The 16,060-nt window shown below is 38.9% G+C and overlaps 1 protein-coding gene across 1 annotated transcript in view; it reads right to left on the bottom strand.

Moving 5' to 3' along the window:
• The window catches only part of TM9SF2 (transmembrane 9 superfamily member 2), a 61,512-nt gene that overhangs the window by 14,645 nt on the left and 30,807 nt on the right, over positions 1 to 16,060 (bottom strand). The window contains exons 6-12 of the mRNA XM_007103729.4: positions 13,311 to 13,435; positions 12,300 to 12,411; positions 11,156 to 11,235; positions 10,245 to 10,353; positions 5,631 to 5,763; positions 3,202 to 3,321; positions 290 to 347 (exon numbers count right to left, since the gene is read on the bottom strand). Coding sequence (XP_007103791.3) covers positions 290 to 347; positions 3,202 to 3,321; positions 5,631 to 5,763; positions 10,245 to 10,353; positions 11,156 to 11,235; positions 12,300 to 12,411; positions 13,311 to 13,435 — 737 coding nt within the window. The remainder of the gene's footprint in view (positions 1 to 289; positions 348 to 3,201; positions 3,322 to 5,630; positions 5,764 to 10,244; positions 10,354 to 11,155; positions 11,236 to 12,299; positions 12,412 to 13,310; positions 13,436 to 16,060) is intronic.

Genomic DNA, 16,060 nt, shown 5'->3' with positions numbered 1-16,060 from the left:
TGTGCTCCACAAAGGGAGAGGCCACAACAGTGAGAGGCCCGCGTACCGCAAAAAAAAAAAAAAGAAAAAAAAGAAAAGAAATATAAAAATTTCTCATGTCTAAAGGTACCCTTTCCAGATAAGACATGTAGTTGCCATTCTGCAAATGTTTATTAAATATTCACTATTTAAAAATTAAATTCATTTTCTTGGGTACATAGAGACAGAAAAGATTAGACTTACAGGACAGAGATTCTGGGAACTAAAATATGACTATGTCAAGCAAGTTATTATTGAAAAATTCACTTACCCAGGACAAAGAAATGATGTTAATAAAACATTTGTTTTCCATTTCTCACCTCCAAAGGCTGTAGAAGAAAACAAAAGTGGCATTAACATAAAGACTTTTCTTCAAAAGCAAACCAAATACCCATACCTCAGGTCTGGTACTGGACAAATGAACAGACAGCACTGGGTGTCTATTCCTAGAAAATGACACTAGCAAATGTCCTAATACTCCCTAATCAAATGATCCAAATCGGAGGTGCACATCACAGGACTGCCCTGGGTAAGTCCCGCTCTAAAGATTGTTTCAGCATAAAATAAATCTAGTGTCAAAGGAAAGTCAGCCAAACCAGTTTTTCTTTTCTCTTTTTTTTTAACTTCAAAACAAAACAAACCCTTAAATTCTAACCCAGTTTTAATTAATGGGACTAGATGGAAAAAGGGTGTACTGCAGATTCTCGTTTATCTTGAGGTCAGTTTCAGAATTTGTTATAAAACTAGGAACCCTCAAGCTTGACATGCAACACACTTCAATGTCCGTAGTAGGTCTGAGTCTCCAGGATGCCTCCAGCACTGTAGTTTCAGGTAGGCCGTGGGTGGCGGTGGGGAGATCAGTGTGTAGGATCAGGTGACCAAGAAGAGTAGAAGGGTTACGGCCACTTGACAGAACAAATTTACTTACAAACTTTTTACTCTCCTTTGCCCCTAATTTTTTCCCCCCACTTTAAAAAAAACAATTAAAAACTTACGTCTCTAGAGTAAAAAAAAAAAAAAAAAAAAAGGAAAATACTCCTCTGCTCCTAGTTTAAAAGTTGGATATGAAACTGGCTGAGATCTGAAAACCGCTTTGATTTTTAAAAAAAAGTTTTAACAATTTATAAGCAAGTTTAAGTACCTCTTGCCCTAAAAGAAAACAACAAATTACATATATATGATTTGAATTCACAGCATTACTGATAGGCTTTTGTGAAATTATGAATTTTGGGTTTAATACAACTCTACTCAAAATCCTAATATATTGTTTGAAATATTAAAAATGCTTCTATAAAGTGAAGCAGGGGCTTCCCTGGTGACGCAGTGGTTGAGAGTCCGCCTGCCGATGCAGGGGACGCAGGTTCGAGCCCTGGTCTTGGAAGATCCCACATGCCACGGAGCAACTAGGCCCATGAGCCACAACTACTGAGCCTGCACATCTGGAGCCTGTGCTCCGCAACAAGAGAAGCCAAGATAGCAAGAGGCCCGCGCACCGCGATAAGGAGTGGTCCCCACTTGCCACAACTAGAGAAAGCCCTCGCACAGAAATGAAGACCCAACACAGCAAAAATAAATAAATAAAATTAATAAACTCCTACCTCCAACATCTTCTTTAAAAAAAAAAAAAAATGAAGCATTTTTTTACTAGGGCCACATGACAGTGTGTCTCAGAATGTTCTGCCTGATTAATACCCTACTTAATCTGCAGCTAGGAGAAATGAAGGACGGAGAGAAGATGAAGGGGAGGTGTGTCTGTCGGGCAGAGAGTACGGATCAGAACTCAAGTAGAGGGAACAGCATGTGGGAAGGTAGGTGCACAGGCTGACTGAGGAACTCAAAGAAACCCAGTGCACAGAAACAGTGAGAAAGGGGGAGCAGGCAGGGGTCCAACCGTCCCTCATATGTGTTAAAATACATATGACCACCCTAATCCTATGTCTGTTAGTAAAGAATGAAAGAAAAAAAGAACTCTGACAAAATTCACAGAAATTAAACACATTCACACACACATGCATGAATATAGAACTTCACATACTCTATGCATCTAGCAAAGTCTAATATTTCTATTTGGGGTTGAGTCTAGCCAACCACACCTTAAGGCCACCTGTGTAACCCTACTGTGTTTTAGGGTTATTCCCTAAACCTTATTCCTATCAGAAGACCTTGGGCAACTCTAGCCCTGCGTCAGCATCTCCCTGGCATTTAAATTCACAGATTACCTACGGGACCGTCTCAACGGGACTACAGGATTCCGAAGCAGGGCAAACTCTGGCATTTACTGACCCCGGCAAAACTGCTTCTAAGTCATCTAATCATATCCCCATCCTTACTCTGTGGCTCTGATCCTTTTTTTTCACTGAACTTTATTTTACTTCTGGAAAGCAAGAATACAAGAGAATGCAACAAATCATGCTACAAAAGTAACTCACTTCCGGGCTCTTTAAAACAGTGAGATCTTAATTTACTTTAAGTACAGTTTACTTTTATAAATATTAAATGGATGTAAGTATGACCTCTCTCATATAAGGTATTCCTGTATATACTACTTGTTTTTTAAAATTTATTTATTTTATTTATTTATTTTTGGCTGCACTGGGTCTTCATTGCTGTGCGTGGGCTTCCTCTACTTGCGGTGAGCGGGCTTCTCACCGCAGTGGCTTCTCTTGTTGCAGAGCACGGGCTCTAGGCGCACAGGGTCAGTAGTTGTGGCACACGGGCTTAGCTGCTCCGTGGCATGTGGGATCTTCCTGGACCAGGGCTCGAACCTGTGTCCCCTGCACTGGCAGGCGGATTCTTAACCACTGCACCACCAGGGAAGCCCTACACTACTTGTTTTAATAAATAAATCAGTGATATTCGTATACTTTTTCCTTTATTAGTCTAAATATGCTATGAATGTAGCAAATCTAAGTTGTTCAGCCAAACCTGTGATGTCAAAACTTAAGAAGGAGAGACGGGATGATGGATAAGCAGCACCCAAATTTGTTTAACCCACTGTTTAAGCATGTTTGAACGAGCAAATCTAGGGACAGTCATTCACTTCATAAGCTTCATTAAATAAGGATACACACCTATAACACATACTGTTTAAAGAGCATCAAGTGCCAGACACAAAGGCTCAGACAACTGATGTAGCAGGTTAGACTCCTGATCTGAACACCCAGCAGGGGGGCTTTTACTTACACTTATAGAATCTGGCAGCGACATAGCCTGCAGGAGTGCCCAGCAGCACCCATAAGACCACAGCACAAGTCATCAGTGCTCCTCTGTTGGCAGGTGACAAAAATCCCAGGCAAGCAAAAACTAAAAAATAAAGTTATGAATTTTATTATGGTTTCCTTTGAAGTGATAGAAGACCCCTCTCATTTTTTAAACAATAAACTAAATACAACTTCATGAAAATATGCTCTCTTACCAGGCAACCACACTGAAACTTAGTAATATTTAAGGCACTGTATCTATAGGATCACACATAAAGCAAGCTCCAATTTGGAAGTTTCCTTTCAGGGTCCATAAGACCCCACCTTTCCTGTTATCAGCGGAGGCTCACTGGAAGCTCATGAGTGCTTTCAGCTCTTCTGAGATTCAAGTACAGCTTTGAAAATTAACATCAATAAAAAATATTCCCACTATAAAATATTCTCACTTTTTGTTCCTTTTAAAAACAATATTGAGTCCTCTGGGGTGAAAAAAACCTTATAACATTAAAACATAAAGAGATAAGACAGAATCTAATCAAAGAACAAAACAAGGGAAAAAAGATTTCATAGTACCTATTCGCTTTGTGAACACAAGTTACTGAAGGGCTTGGTCAATGACTTGGGAAATTCTGGCTCCTACCCTTATTCAGCTAGTTCGTTTTATTTGTTCTTCCCTATATAACCCTCCCAACTAATAAGAAAAGAAGTACTATCTTATATTTATAGCAATTCCTAGCTTTAAACTGCAAGTCAGAAGTTATGGTTTTCTCAGAAGAAATCCAAGAATAGATGCAGGTGGCTTTCTAATCCCAGGAGCACCAAAGCTCCCAGTGTTTCCCCTGGGTGCACACAGCCAAGCACACACCACTGCATACCCTCTGATCAGCACCAACTGAAGAGGAGAAACTCACGATCGATGACAGGAAACCAGACAGGGTAACTTTAGACGGTCTTCTGGAATTTCAGTTAAGGTGCACCCCCCACCCCCAGTTCCTCCCAAGCCTGAGAAATGGATTGTTCTGAAGCAAAACTGTCCATATTCGAGCAGTAAAGGGAAACAATTCCTATCATTTTCTAACCTAGGCTCTCTGAAACTTTCCTTCCTTACAAGTTCACTTTCTAGCTGACCCCAACAAAGATCGGAGAGGGGCAGAAGGCAGCTCTCAATAAAATTTTAAAGCAGAATTTCACCCTCAATCATCCATTCTGCTCTAACGCCACCTCAGCTCTCTGGGGATTCCGTGCAATCGCCTGTGTCCAAACCTCTTTCATGACTCGTTTTCCCAACGTACCCTCTTCGGTGTAATACACTGACAAATGCTAGCCTCACCCATCACATCGGCATCTCCTTATCTAAGTTGTTAGTAGATAAATATGTTCTAGTTAGTCTTCTAGCTGAGCCGAAAGGTGCAAATCAGTAAACCCCAAACTTATTCAGGTGCCAGACATCTGGCATTGATAATGCTCTTCCCAAACATTTATGTGGTTAGTTTCATCATAAAAACTTAGAACAATTTTACTAGCAGAGAATGATTATAGTATTAGGCATTTAATACACAATAAGAACAAATGTTTGCTAAGAACAAATGTTTGCTAAAAAAATTATTGAAAGGTCAGTGGTTTCTGAATTCTTCTAGTAACATTCATGTGTTACTGTTCATCAGTAGCACGCAACAATAAAGGAAACATGGGGAAACGAATGCATAATTCAGAAAATTCTTTTCATAAACATTTTTTTCTCTTGTAACTAGGAAAACTGAAAGACCAGGGCATTAATATATTTCCAGAGAATAGTCTCAGAGCCACTCCTGCAGCTGATGAATACCTCTAAGGGATTTCTATTTTTAAAAAAAGAGAAGAAAAAGATTGTCCTAATTGACAAAACCTTAATAAAATTTCTGAAGATTTTCAGGTGGCACAAGGAAGGAAGACTTTTTGTGTAGGAAGATCTTTCCTGAACATTGCTAGAGAAAGAAAGAGGTCTTGCTTCCTAAATCCTGCCAAGATGGAAAGGTCTACAAAGAGCTTCTTGTCCCATCCCCTTCTCCTTTCTCTCTCAGTGGAAGCCAAGAAATCTTACGCTCTGGTGGGACAGAATAGTCAACCTGTGTGACCCTGCTGCCAGGCCGCCCAGACTCAGACCCAGATGGTTTTTGAGGATCTAGTCATCTGCAGCTCCAGCGCTCCCACAACAAAGGCCTGGTCTCTATGCAGCTGTGAGTGAGACATGAAGAGTCAACTTCTGGCACAGCTAACCTTGCCCCAGGTCACTTATGGCCAAAGCACACAGATTCTGAGAACCAAAGGGACTCTCAGAAACAACCTAGCCTAGCTACAACTTAGGAAAACTGGATTTCAAATAATTATTTAGAGAAATTAATTTCTACTTTGTAATTTTCACTTAATACTTACACAGAGTCACAAAAGTCATAATTAAAATCTGTGTCCCTGATCCCAGGAAGACTGACAGCAGCATCCCTTTTCTTGGAGGACGGAATATATCACCATGAACTAGCTTCCAGCCAAATTCTTCCTGGGCATCCTCCTAAAAAGGGAATAAAATCGTTTAAGTGCCATGTGGTATCACCAAGAAAACTAGACAGTTTGTTCACTGTTGAATATGCAGATATGGAAATTTTAAAAAAAACCTTACAAATGTTAATATTTATTTCAGTTTTGAAGTATAAAGCTGGACTCATGGAGCTTTATATAGCTTTCTTGAATGATTTTGAAAGGAATGTTGTGTGTTAAGGTCTATAAATATAGTTACTGAGAAACTTTAAAAAGAAATACAAAGATAATGTGATACCTAGTTCTAGTCTAATAAGTCAAGCTTTATGATCCAATTTGATGGCAATTTTAAGTCATACTCTATAGTCTTCTTAAGCTACACTTACTAATCTCCAAAACAAGCAAATGGTATTAGGTCTCACAGCTACTTTGCTTGTATAGTAGGCTTGGCTGTGAAAATATCAATAAGCTTGTGTCACCAGCCCAAACTGCTCCCCTATTTCCAGACACACATACACACCTGCCTAATCAACAGCTCCACTGGGTTGCTTAATGGACACCTTGAACAGAATTATCCACAGTGGAACTGATTCTCTCTCCCCTCCTCTACCTGCTCTACCTGCACCCTCTCTCTCAGTAGATAAAAGCTCTATCCTTCCAGTTGCTCAATCCCCAAAACCTCAGAGTCATCCTTGATGCCTCCTTTTGTTTTTTTCACACTTCACATACAATCCTTTAATAATTCTTACAGTTCTAGCTCTAAAATATATCCACAGGATCCACCACTAGCCCCTGGTTCAAACCATCCCTTCTCACCTGGCTCTCACGGAATTCACTGAACTAGTCTCTGTTTCTGCCCTTGTCTCCATTCAGTTGATTCTCAATACAGAACCAGAAAGATCCTTTTAACTAATCAGGTGGTTCAGACCAGAAGCGTGGGGTCATTCACTGGCTTCTCTCCCTCTTCCACCCTCTCCACAGGCAACTGGTGGATCAGCACTCCATCCTACCTCCTGAACACCCTCCGTATCTATCTGCCCGCTTCCCTGCTCCTTCCCTGCCACCGTCCCCTATCTCTGGGAACTCTCTAACCGTCTCCTGACTGGTCTCTGTGCCTCCAATCTTGCCTGGCTCCAAACGATTCTCCACATAATGTTCAAAGTGATTTTCCTAAAACATGAATCTGGTCATGTCACTGCTGTTTAATGTTCTTCAACAGCTTCTCAATGACCTTCAGAATGCACAGCTTAGAAGTCCTTCAAAATCTGGTCCCTGGTATTTTTTCAGCCTCCTCACTTAACGTTTCATCCAGGGTACATCTGTATCCCTCCCCCAAATTCCCACTCAAATTTCTATCTTTGCGAGCAGTAGACAAGATTTAAAAACTAACATTCTAGTATTTTATAGTTTCACATTTTCATTTAGATCATTAATCATTTCAATATAAGCAATAAAGTTGGAATCTACCTTATTTTTTTTCTAGATGGCCACCCCCCTTATCCAAAACTATTCATCATATCTATTTTTTCTTTGTTGATACACTTTTGTTAACCTCCAAATTTAGACTCATTATTATTATATATAGAAAATATTTACTTGGAATTTCTTCACCAATCCTCCTAAATCTCTCTTTAGGATTGTTATTTATTTATTTTCTACTAAAGTATTTCTACAGTAATTCCTTCAGGTCTGACAGACTGATTCACTGCTAAAGTATTTCTACAGACATTCCTTCAAGTGAAGGTCTGTTTGTGGTCAACTGGTTTTGTTAGTCTGAAAAATGTATTTCATCTTCATTTTTTTTTTTTTTTTTTTTTTTTTTGCGGTACATGGGCCTCTCACTGTTGCAGCCTCTCCCGTTGCAAAGCACAGGCTCCGGATGCACAGGCCCAGCAGCCATGGTTCACAGGCCTAGCCGCTCTGCGGCATGTGGGATCCTCCCAGACCGGGGCACGAACCCGTGTCCCCTGCATCGGCAGGCGGACTCTCAACCACTGCGCCACCAGGGAAGCCCTCATCTTCATTTTTGAAAGACAGCATCTCTGAGTACATGATTCTATGTAAATAGTTAATTTCTCTCACTACCAATTTAAAAATATTATGTTTTGAGCTTCCATGGCCAATTTAATTGTTTTTCCTTTGCAGATGCTCACTCTTTTTCCCCTCTGGCTGATTCTAAGATCTCTTTTCTCTGGTGTTCTGTGGTTTTGCCCAGTTGATCTAGGTGTGGATTTCATTTTATTTATTCTACTTTGGATATATTGTGTACCCTTTATCTATGGATTCTCATCTTTCATCTGTGCTGGAAAATCGTAGCTGTTACTTTTTCATATATCTTATACTCTGTAATTAATAATCTTAATATCTGAAATCTTTGGGACCTGGTGTAAATTTGTTGTCTATTGTAAATTTTTGTGAATTTCTGATTAATAGATCATACTTTACTGATCTTAAATGGGGGGAATCCTGCAAATCCAAAATTGAGAGACTTTCCTTCAGAGTATTTCTACTCGATTCTGCTGAGAATCAGAAGGCATTTACTAACCTAGAACCATTTTGCCCCCCTTCAAGAATCCAGGCTTAATACAGAGGAGATCGAGGTTCACCACTGACCCAAGGTTTAATGTCCCAGTTGGTTAAAAACTTGATATAAGCACAGACCCAAAGGAGAACTTCAACTTCTCATGCTTGTACTGCTTCCTGCTCTGGCCTCACTCAATTTGGGGGGATGGGGTGGATTTGGGGTAGTCCTTAGATACCTTTTTTTTTTTAACCTATCATAAGCCCAGCAATGCATCAAGTCTGGTACATCAAGGGCTAATTTGTTTATTAATTCATTCAACAAGTATCTGTTGATCACCAACTATATGCTTGGCACTGTTTAAAACACCAGAGATACTACAGTGAGTATAACAGAAAAATTCCTCTTCTCACGAGTACACCTTCTCATTGGAAAGGCAGACAATAAACAAAATAAGTAAAATATATAGTACTCTAGATGGTGATAAGAAGTATGGATGTGGGGTGTGGGTAGAGAGGATGTAATTTTAATGGGATGGTGAGGAAGGTCTCACTGGGAAGATCGTATCTCAGTGAAGACCAGGAGGACGTGAGGGAGCTCTCTGAGGGATGAACATCTGAGGAAGACAGAAAAGCAACTGTAAAGGCCTGGAAACGGGAACCTGCCTGATGTGTCTGAGGAACAGCAAGGCAACCAGCATGGCTGGAGCAGAGCTCCAAGAGCTACTGCAGAGCCTTATGGGCCTCTGTAAAGACTATGGCTTCACTGAGTGCAGTGGAAGTCACTGGAGGGCTGTCACTGGGAGTGAAATGACCCTGAACAGATATGCTCTGATGGCTATGATAAGAGACTGGCAGGAGGGAAAAAATGGGAGCAAGACTGGAAATAGGGCTTCCTGGCCTGTACCCCAAGGCCACCTCTGTACAAATAAAGAAAAAAATTCCATTAACTCAGCAATTATTTGGAATTGTCAATTATGAACAGAGTATTGTGAAATTATTTTAATCAAATATTTAATAAGGCATACAATCAATAAAATCATGGAAAAGAAACTGTGGTGTACAAGTGCTAAAAAGCTTCTAAACATTAATATGTTCTTTTTTTCTAATTAGAAAAGGACAGAGAGGGGCTTCCCTGGTGGCGCAGTGGTTGCGCGTCCACCTGCCGATGCAGGGGAACCGGGTTCGCGCCCCGGTCTGGGAGGATCCCACATGCCGCGGAGCGGCTGGGCCCGTGAGCCATGGCCGCTGAGCCTGCGCATCCGGAGCCTGTGCTCCGCAACGGGAGAGGCCACAACAGTAAGAGGCCCGCGCACCGCAAAAAAGAAAAGGACAGAGAGATGGGGGGAGCTAAGGAGCTGGGGAAGAGAAAACAATGAAAATCTGAGTTTTATGTATTCATTACAAGTAGTGATTCTTGTGGAAATTTTGTTAAAGAGTTGCTAGGAAATTAAAAAGTATAAAATGTAAAACATTATGCAACTTAAAATGTGAATAAATGAAGTTGAGGCATTAATTACTTTGAATCCACCAAAAGGTTGAAATGATAAAAATTCAGTTAAAATTAATTTAAAAAAATTAAACATACACACATATAAAAATTGCTTGGGAGCTATTCTACTCAACTTTGCTGTTTCACAAACGGAATGTCTGCTGGAAATAGAGACTCTGACAGAGCTGATGGCACGTAAGTGAAAAGAGGGCAGAGCTAGAGCTGTGCACCTGCACCCTTTCTACACCCTCTACTGATGCAGATGAGGCTGTGAACAGTTCAGTTCTGAGAGCTGCGGTCACTAAATTTCTACAGAAAACCAATCCTTACAGAAAACCAATCCTTAAGGATCATTTTCTTATTTGAAAATGTGAATTCAGGGTAACTTTTGAGAAGAATGTTTTAAAAGCAGATTCTGTCTAAAGCTATTATTTAAATTTTTTCCAAAGAAAAAATAAAGACTATCCTCGGCAGACCAAGCACAGTTCAGATGTTTCACTCACCGTAGAATCCATCTGATTATATCTGGCAATATCTTTATGCAGCGTCCGTAGCATAATCATAGCCACCATTCCAGACAAGAAGAGGACAATGACCAAGGAATTCATGATGCTGCAGAAATAAGCATGTTAGGGTTAATCTACAGCTTAATCTTTGGAACAGCAAAACTCTTTAAAAACTATTTATTGAGTAACATTAAAACAGCATTAATCAAATTAAAAACTCGACCTAAAATCCAACAAATTCAATGACCTGTGTTCTGCTACACGGCCTTCTAGTGGATACATAACTGTATGTACTTATCATAATATAATTTTGTGGTCTGTTGAGAACTACAATTTTTTTTCTCCATGGTCAACACATTAATAACTACTGTGCCTAAATTAGGACAACATAAGCTGCAAGGATCAACAATGGACTGGTCTGTACCCTCAAGAAATCTACTGAAAAACAGTTACTCAGTAAATTAATGAGTATCAAAAAAGATTAGTCAGTAAAGTAGGAAAAGGAGAGTGATGGCACCATGAACAGCTCTCTAGATAAAAGTTTTGAGTCGTGCTTAGAGAATAATAATAATAATAATAAACAGTCATAACAGCCGCAGTGGCTTGTCTACTGAGCCCTCTTCCGTGCCAGGTAAGGTGGTCAAATGCTCTGTTTCATTACCTCCTTCAATCCTCAGAACAGTCCCATGAGACAGGTTATTTCTAGATAAAGAAATGGACTCTGAGAAACTGGGTGATCTAGCCTGACTCACAACCAGTGACTGAAAGCCAGGACTGAACCCAAGTCTATCTAATCCAAAAGCCCAGCATTATGAATAACTGGAGAATCAGAGTGAATGGGATGTTCAAAGGGACAGAGAATAAAATAAGGACACAGAGCACAAAGAAGATTAATTCCATGCTCTTACCTAAACCACTGAATGTGGGTATGAGGCATAGATTCCAGAATGTAGTCCCATCTAGATGCCCATCTGATATTCTTATCTTCCTAGAGGGATTTAAAAATACACACACACACTCTTTAAATAAGAATTTGCCAATAAAGCGTATTAGGAATCCAAAAATTTCCATTCATAGCTTAACATTCCAGTCAATAGATACAATTCCTCATTATCATAACCTGGGTTAGTCATGAGACTTATGGACCTAGATTTACTCAAGTCTCAGGAAAATTAGGATAAAATTAAGCAGTAAATAAAAAATAAGAGCTCCTAAAAAGTATCTAGTTACTTGTATTTTTTTTAAAGTCTTACTTTAAATTTTAATTAGCAAAGGCTTATTTTAAATGTCAAGATTTAGAGCTTTAGAGTATTTAATTATTTTCAGAAAATTGCGTGGAACAGCTTATTCTTCATTCTCTTTGACGCTATCTATCTATACCTATGAGACATCTAACCAGACCAGAGTCATAACCTAGGTACCCTGAGCATCTGGCAGGTGTCACCCACACTGAGCTCTTAATACCTAGAAAGAAATATGTACAATTTACTGCACCAGGCTTGCAAAATTACACACGATTTAGGGACAGTAAACGTCACAACTATACTGGATTGCCAAGATAGTTTATTAAAAATAGAGGTGGAATATTGCCCAAGATTCTCATAAAATGAACTTTTACTTTCCTCCTAAGAAAACCCTCCCTTGAATTACCTAATAACCTATATAGATCATCTACCATCAGGAAACTCTCCATTTAAGCTTACACTCAAATCCTGATTTTAAAAATGGTGTTGTCTGCCCAAATGCTTGTTGCATATCTTTGACACTTTCATACCATCCTTCATGCCTAATTTCTACCTTTTGCCTTGTTTGTATCTCTTATGGCTTAACACTTTAAATCAGGCTCAGTTCTCCAACTCCCCATACTTCTTATTTAAACGAAGACTTAGTTTTGAGTGCAATTATGTTGCCTGGTGCACTGACAAACTATTCCAAAAATTAACTCATTAAAAGCTTATCTATTTGACAAGCTAATCATATTTTTAATTAGTTTAAGTAATATGAATTTAAAATCAATTTCTGCGTTATACTGAAGATAAAAATCACACTCACCTGGAAGCTAACAGAATAAGTATAGGGAATTCTGATCTCCCCAGAAGCCTTGTTACTTATATCCATGGGGGGTCCAGAGCAGTCTGGTTTATCTATATGGGTGTGCTTGAAGCTGAGGGAAGAAACATTTTGGCAAGATGCTGATAAAATAGTTTTTTTAAATGGAGTAAAGGTTAGAGATTTTGTACGTATTTCACAATGCTGCTGATAGTCAAAAGTGATTCATATCACACTGCATAGTACAAATACTTACTTCATATAAATAAATGGCTTAGTTATAAGTGTACAAAATTGTTACTCAAAATAAGAACCAAACTTTGGAAAACATTAATTGAAGAGCATTAAATAATCTTTAAAGAAATCAAAACAAACACTGAGGGAGCTTAAATTAACTGCCATCCTATTATGGCATGCATTGCTTTACCACTAGTGGCACAAGAAAATAGCTGTATCAGTTGGGTGGCGGAGTGGGGAGTCATGGAAAGAAAAGAATACTCAATCAAAGAAGCATCTCACAAATAACTGAGAAGTACTTTCACACTAAAAAAGCTGACAATTTGAAGAGATGCCCTTTCAATGACTTATCACATACTGGCATCTAACACTGCATGGAGACTTTCGAAATGCACACTAATCAGCTCATTTGGGCCTCTGAAAGCCGCAAATTTCTGAGGTAATGCTTTTCCACTGTAAAAGGGAATATGGTCCTAACCACTTATGTTCTCCATTCCAAGCTGACATAGAAAAGCTGTCAAAAATTGACTGAAAAACAAAACAGAAAGGCACCTTGGCTACTTACCATGACAGGAAAATAAATATTTGTATGGTTTCTCTGGGCAACCCATAACTCAATAACAAATCATGCTAAAGGGAGTTTTAGTAAAATCAATTAAAATACCAAATTATATGCCAGAATACTGATTAAGGAAAAAGTTAATTGGTCCCAAAATATTTATTCTTTGGGTCTAAATTTCACTTACAGTTATTTATTTTTATCTATTGTATAATTACCTTTTTGGTTCAAGTTTAGCAGCCACTAATCTTGCTCCCATGGATCCAGTTTCAACAACATGGTAGTATATTTTGATGTCAACATGGTTAAAGATGTAAAATGTGTCTCTCTCATGGAATTCTGACTGTGGAGCAGAACTTAAAGTTAGTGGTAGAAAACTGGCTATAAAAGAGTCGAAACATAAAATTTTAAAATGAGCCAAAACAAGTAAGAAAATTTGAACTTGGACAGAATTTTATTTTATTTTTTTTTTGTCGTACGCGGGCCTCTCACTGTTCCGGCCTCTCCCGTTGCGGAGCACAGGCTCCGGACGCACAGGCTCAGCGGCCATGGCTCACGGGCCCAGCCGCTCCGCGGCATGTGGGATCCTCCCGGACCGGGGCACGAACCCATGCCCCCTGCATCGGCAGGCGGACTCCCAACCACTGCACCACCAGGGAAGCCCTTGGACAGAATTTTAATCCTTCCCCATAAAAATGTGAAAGTTTTAAGTTTAAACTTTTTTTTTTAATTGAAGTATAGTTTTTAATTGAAGTACAATGTTGGGCTAGTTCCTGGCGTACAGCAAAGTGATTCAGTTATATATATATTCTTTTCCACTGTAGGTTATTATAAGATATTGAATATAGTTCCCTGTGCTATACAGTACAACCTTGTTTATTATATTTATAGTAGTTTGTATCAACTAATCCAAAACTCCTAATTTATCCTCCCCCCTCTTCCCCTTTGGTAACCATAAGTTTGTTTTCTATGTCTGTGAATCTGTTTCTATTTTGTAAATAAGTTCATCTGTATCATTTTTTTAGATTCCACATATAAGTGATACCATATACTTGTCTTTCTCTGTCTGATGCACTTCACTTAGTATGATAATCTCTAGGTCCAACCACGCTGCTGCAAGAGGCATTATCTCATTCCTTTCTATGGCTGAGTAATAATCCATTGTGTGTGTGTATTGTAGGAGGGTTCTCTTTTCTCCACACCCTCTCCAGCATTTATTATTTGTAGACTTTTTGATGATGGCCATTCTGACCGTTATGAAGTGATACCTCATTGTAGTATTTTGATTCTCATTTCTCTAATAACCAGTGATGTTAAACATCTTTTCACGTGCCTACTGGGCATCTGTATGTCTTCTGTGGAGAAATGTCTATTTAGGTCTTCTGCCCATTTTTTTTGATTGGTTTATTTTTTTTGTTGTTGAGTTGTATGAGCTGTTCGTATATTTTGGAAATTAAGCCCTTGTCAGTTGCATCATTTGCAAATATTTTCTCCCAATCTGTAGACTGTCTTTTCATTTTGCTTATGGTTTCCTTTGCTGTACAAATCTTATAAGTTTGATTAGGTCCCATTGGTTTATTTTTGCTTTTATTTCTATTGCCTTGGAAGACTGACCTAAGAAAACATTACTACATGAGAAAACATGTCAGAAAATGTTTTGCCTATGCTCTCGTCTAGGAGTTTTATGGTGTCATGTCTTATATTTATAAAGTCTTTAAGTCACTTCGAGTTTATTTTTGTGTACGGTGTGAGGGAGAGTTCTAACTTCATTGATTTACATGTGGCTGTCCAGCTTTCCCAGCACCACTTGCTGAAGAGATTGTCTTTTCTCCATTGCATATTCCTGCCTCTTGGTTGAATATTAATTGACCATAGGTGTGTGGGTTTATTTCTAGGCTCTCTATTCTGTTCCATTGATTCATACGTCTGTTTTTCTGCCAATACCATGCTGTCTGGATTTCTGTAGCTCTGTAGTATTGTCTGAAGTCTGGGAGAGTTATGCTTCCATAAGCTTAAACTCTTTATAAGCCAAAACTAACTGGCAGAGGTACAAATTACACTTCTTTAATGTTTTAATTTTTACATAAAACTTTAAAAGTACCTGACAAGACATCTCTTATTGTCTAGCTTTTCCCTTAGAAAATAAAAAAATAAATAAAAATTTAAATATTATATGTTATGAGCATGCTAAATGTTACACATTTTAACACTTTTCCTCCATGGAAGTTTAAAACTTCAGAATAAACCAATAACCTAAATTATTCAAGAGTCCCTGGTCAACTCTCAGAAAAGCATTAACCAAATAACCAGTTTCATGTTCGAGCTCATGCTAACTTCTACTACCAGGTCATATTCATTAAGAGATTAAATCAGGTTGACTTCATTATACAAAATTTAATATATATCCCCAATAATTTTGATTACTTTCTAAATTAGTGGCCTCTCCCGTTGCGGAGCACAGGCTCCGGACGCACAGGCTCAGCGGCCATGGCTCACGGGCCCAGCCGCTCCGCGGCATGTGGGATCCTCCCGGACCGGGGCACGAACCCATGCCCCCTGCATCGGCAGGCGGACTCCCAACCACTGCACCACCAGGGAAGCCCTTGGACAGAATTTTAATCCTTCCCCATAAAAATGTGAAAGTTTTAAGTTTAAACTTTTTTTTTTAATTGAAGTATAGTTTTTAATTGAAGTACAATGTTGGGCTAGTTCCTGGCGTACAGCAAAGTGATTCAGTTATATATATATTCTTTTCCACTGTAGGTTATTATAAGATATTGAATATAGTTCCCTGTGCTATACAGTACAACCTTGTTTATTATATTTATAGTAGTTTGTATCAACTAATCCAAAACTCCTAATTTATCCTCCCCCCTCTTCCCCTTTGGTAACCATAAGTTTGTTTTCTATGTCTGTGAATCTGTTTCTATTTTGTAAATAAGTTCATCTGTATCATTTTTTTAGATTC

This window comes from Physeter macrocephalus, chromosome 13 (genome assembly GCF_002837175.3).
Source record: "Physeter macrocephalus isolate SW-GA chromosome 13, ASM283717v5, whole genome shotgun sequence".
NCBI lineage: Eukaryota > Metazoa > Chordata > Mammalia > Artiodactyla > Physeteridae > Physeter > Physeter macrocephalus.
Note: the sequence above shows the minus strand (reverse complement) of the source record. Positions and strands in the feature narration are given on the sequence as shown.